The sequence below is a fragment of the Anneissia japonica genome, unplaced genomic scaffold (genome assembly GCF_011630105.1).
Source record: "Anneissia japonica isolate Jap-2015-1 unplaced genomic scaffold, ASM1163010v1 scaffold881_len296186_cov127, whole genome shotgun sequence".
NCBI lineage: Eukaryota > Metazoa > Echinodermata > Crinoidea > Comatulida > Comatulidae > Anneissia > Anneissia japonica.
Genome location: NW_022722366.1, coordinates 156,595 through 161,130, shown reverse-complemented (window position 1 = coordinate 161,130; position 4,536 = coordinate 156,595). Strand labels below are relative to the sequence as shown.

Sequence of the window (4,536 nt, the reverse complement as noted above, 5' to 3'; positions counted from 1 at the left end):
ATTTATTTATTTATTATGCAATCATTGTGGCTTAGTGGAAGATCCAAATCACTTCTTTATTGATTGTCTGAAGTATGCTGCTCAGCAAAATACAGTAGTTTACTCACTGACATCTAGGACCTATATCCTTTAATGCCTAATTTTTTCATTTATTAGAATGAATTAGCAATTAATTTAGTTAGAGGCAGTACAAACTTAAATGAGAAACAAAATTGTATGTTACTTAAGATTGTTCAGAAGTACATCTTAAATACCAATCATTTTTCAGTTTAATTCTGCTATTATTTAAGAAACCAGTATGTAACATATAGTAAGGAATTCAGTGGTCACTAGGTTGAATGGCAACGTTGCATCGTCTACATTCTGTGTAAAAATCACTTTTTAAAAACATAAGTCTTATGGTTAATGATCACAGCGCCCTCTATCAGAAGATTGATTTCGAAGTTCAATTAGAATTCTCATAGTTGCATCATAAACATTGAGTAAAAACAAATTGTCGGCAATATCATTCACTGTACTTGGTTGCATCCTCTCAAGTTGTTCCAAAAATCCCACAAATAAGCAATCTTACATTGTGAATCGATCTTTTGTTAAATAACAGAAAAAAATAATAATAATAATAATTTTAGATAATTTTCAAACAAGGGAAATACACATAATGTTACAATATGCTAGAACCTAGCAATTTATGAATGATCAGAAGATAGCTATAAATATTTCACATTACCTTCATTATCATAATGCTGGGTATCTTGAATCTGTGTAATACTCTGAGATTTTCATTAAAATATTTATTATTGCTACTTGTACAGGTTACTATAGAGTACTACAGTGTTACGTCACGATACCATGTGATACTACTGCATTGCTATCATTGCAAAATGCATTCAACCCGACGCCATTTTCTCCACTGACAAACCATTGATCCCAATTTCTAACATAATTATTAAGATATTTCATCTTACTTTTTCTTTGTAAATTTTAATTGGTGATTAAAAGTATGTTCGATAACTAATATAATGCGAGCTTTTGTGTTTTTAGTACATTTTGATGGTAAAATATTAGATTTCAAAATGCCGATTCCAGAAAGTCTATGAAGTCATTCAGGCGTAATGAACGGTAACCTGGCGTCGTGACTACATGACTGCGGTACTCTATACACCTGCGGTCGATATCATCACAGTGCGATTATATCAATATCAGGTGCTAATCTTCATACAAAAGAAATTATTACTTCCTGGTCTCTTCATAGCAAGTGTCGCAGACACGCACAGGTTTTTTGGAGGATGCTAAGACTGTTGTCTTGTTTGAGCAATCATTGCAAAAGATTCCTCCACAATTTCGACAATGATGCTGAAAAGAAAACAATAAGACCGACAATTGATATATAAATATATATTTTTTTCACACCTAGTAGCACTCACATATGTGAGGTCTCGCCACAAAATGAGACTCATGGTTAGAAATTCAGAAATTGAGTTTATATTATATTTGGGTAGATCATTTTATAAGCTTTCATTTGGTCTTTGAATGGCTTCCCTATTATAAGTAAATCCAGAGATGTGAGCATTTAAAGTTTAGGTGTATAAGAACCACGTTCTGAGAAAATCGCCCTCAAAGATAAACTAACCTGTACAAATAATAGGACTAGAATTACAGAATTATGTGCAGAGAACACAGTTTTGGCAAGAAAATTCACTTACAAAGTATACAATCATAAAATATAAGTATCAAGTTATTCATAAACATTAAAATCAAAATTTTGTAAAAATGTTGACTTTGGAGTGTTTTGGTGAATATCTCAATATGATTTCACCAACGATGCATCTCATTTCGTGGTGAGACCTCACATATTATATGAACTTGTTCTTTATTTTATTCACTTCACTTCACTTTTTACTTGATTTGACAATGTCTATTTTTACTCCACTCTTCTGTTTATTTGTGTGCTTCACATGATTATGATGATAATGATGATGATGGCGACGATGACCATGACAAGAACGCTGACGACGATGACAACGATGGCAATGGCGAGGACAACGAAAACAAAGCAACATTTGTAGCTCATATTGCAATAAACCTAAAAGCTTTACTGAACTTACACCAATTTTACTTTTATAAATTCTTGAGATGTTTGTTGAATTTTTAAATTAATTTTTGTCTGGTATTTTTTTTGTATGTCTACTTGATTTTGATTGTCAAACTTGTTTACAAATTGCAATAAAAATTACTTTGAATTACATACTGTTGGGACTAATTTACAACAATCCTAAAGTAAAATCAATTAACTACGGTGAAAAACTGTCCTCCTCGACGGTAAATTATTTACCTTTCTAACAGTAACTGCAAATCCTTTATTGCAGTTCATACAGTTTGTTGCTTCTTCATCACTTGTCCATTTGCGACCTGTCTTCTGATTGCTAATGATCTGCAGATTCTGGTTCTCTCTGCCGAGTTCATGCATCGCGGCCGTTGCATCATCCAACTTGCGACGTAGTTCTACCTGCTTTGCTTGAAGCTTCTCCACTTCAGACTCACTTTTGAGGCATCTAAAAAGAATAATAAATAAAAAAAAAAATTGGCTTCCTTAACTCCAAGACAGGTTGAGATTATTTTGAAAGATTGGAATTTTTAACTATTATCTTTTAATCTATAGTTTTTGAGGATAGGTAAATTATTAAATTGACTCACTTTTTATATATTTTTTTTATCATGGCAATCAATCTCACATAAATTTAAAATGCTTACTCTTGATAGTTTTATTTTTAAAAAATGCACTTCACCATTATATTCATTAACTGTAAATTGTTTCATAACTGGTATCATATTTTTGAATTCCAAAATGTTTTTTTTTGATCTGATAAAATCTTTTATGTTTGGTTTTTATGTATACTTATGTAAAGATGTTCAGAATATGAGAGGCACTTAGTGCTTGCACTTTTGGAAAACCTCAGGTAATGAACACCTTTTTTGTACGTTTTGTCTTGTGTTGCTTTTTACCTGGATACTGAATGTTAATAAAATAAAATGGACTAAACAAAACCAGGCCAATATGTCTGTATGTGCATTTTCAATGGAATGTGGGTCTTTGCTGTTGAAGATGATGACCCAGAAACAAAATAAGTTTAATTTGTTCTATTTACCTTTCTAGTAAAGCTCTTCGCTCGTCTTGGTTATTCTGTATTGTAGCTTCTTGCACTGGAATAAACCAATGGCATTATTAGAATTGGGTACTTCATGATCATTTATGATTAATACATTTTTTAAAGCAATTCATTCATTCTTAAACTTTTGTTTTCAGAAAATATTACCATACAACAAAATAAATATATAAAATAATATAAATAAATAAATAATAATATTAAAAATATATAAATACATTGCATCTAAACGATGCATCACGGAATAGGATCGTTCATGTCCAAAGGCTGTAATCTGTGTTTCTCCAACCCCTACCCCCAAAAAAAAAAAAAAAAAAAAAAAAAAAAAACTAACCTGATCTGATCAAAATTTAACAAAGCTCAATAGTAATCTAATTTAACAAGGCTCAATAGTAATATAAGTAGATAAGCTTATTTAATTTTTTATGCAACAAATATAAGTGTAGGGTATATACATGAATTAAGAGTGAATTTCTGCTATTGAATAATATTATTATGTAAAGTCTTAAAAATCACTTTATGCAAACAAGGTGGCAGATGAATTTTCTACGGCTCAGCGAACACACAGTGGCTACCATCAATTTAGCAGATTGAGTAAAACTAGATCTAGAAGGTGAGCATGCAAGTCAAGCTATCAAGATATAACAAAGCTTAATAGTAATATAATTAGATAAGTCCATTCAATTTTTTATACAACAAAGATGTGTGTAGGTTATATACATGATTCATTAGTGAATTTCTGCTACTGAAGTTCATATTTTAAAACTGCGTATAGATTATCTAATAAAAATAAATAAATAAATATGTTAGGTCTGTTAAAGCACTTTAGGAAAACAAGGTGGCGGATGGAATTGAAGTGGCGTCTAAAGGATCTCCACGGTTCAGCGCACACACAGTCGCTACATCCACAAGTTTAGCCGACTGAGCTAAGCTGGATCTAGAAGGTGAGCATGTAAGTCAAGCTATCATACCTGCCATCTCGCCTCGAAGATCATCGTTACTCTTTTCAAGTTCCTTGATGTTGATCTCGGCCTGCATGAGGTCACGTCGCAAAGTTCCCAGGTTCTCATTCAAGGCACTCATCTGCATTTCAAGTCGCTGCTGTACCTGCTCTTTCGCCTCTTGCAACTCTGTCTTAGCTTTCGATTCTGCTGCCTTAAAGGACAATATACCAGATATTATTCTCCTGAAAACGATTAGAGCAACTCAATCGGAACGTCGAGATATTCTCAACCTACAACAGTTCTTTTCAGAACTATCTACGTGGTGTACCGCAAGCATTAATACATAACAACATACCACTCAAGATTTATTATGAATAATTTTAAAAAATCAATCAGTATTAGTAACAAAAAATTATTGGAAAATTGTA

General features: G+C 32.0%; 1 protein-coding gene across 5 annotated transcripts in view; it reads right to left on the bottom strand.

The window, feature by feature from the left end:
- Positions 1–246: 246 nt before the first annotated feature.
- Positions 247–4,536, bottom strand: part of LOC117111872 (early endosome antigen 1-like) — a 44,274-nt gene continuing 39,984 nt past the window's right edge. For all 5 annotated transcript variants that reach the window (XM_033254882.1, XM_033254884.1, XM_033254883.1 and 2 more), the window contains 4 exons: positions 4,136–4,319; positions 3,147–3,201; positions 2,333–2,552; positions 247–1,353 (listed from right to left, as the gene is read on the bottom strand). In XM_033254882.1, the coding sequence (XP_033110773.1) occupies positions 1,231–1,353; positions 2,333–2,552; positions 3,147–3,201; positions 4,136–4,319 (582 nt within the window). In that variant the 3' untranslated portion in view covers positions 247–1,230. The remainder of the gene's footprint in view (positions 1,354–2,332; positions 2,553–3,146; positions 3,202–4,135; positions 4,320–4,536) is intronic.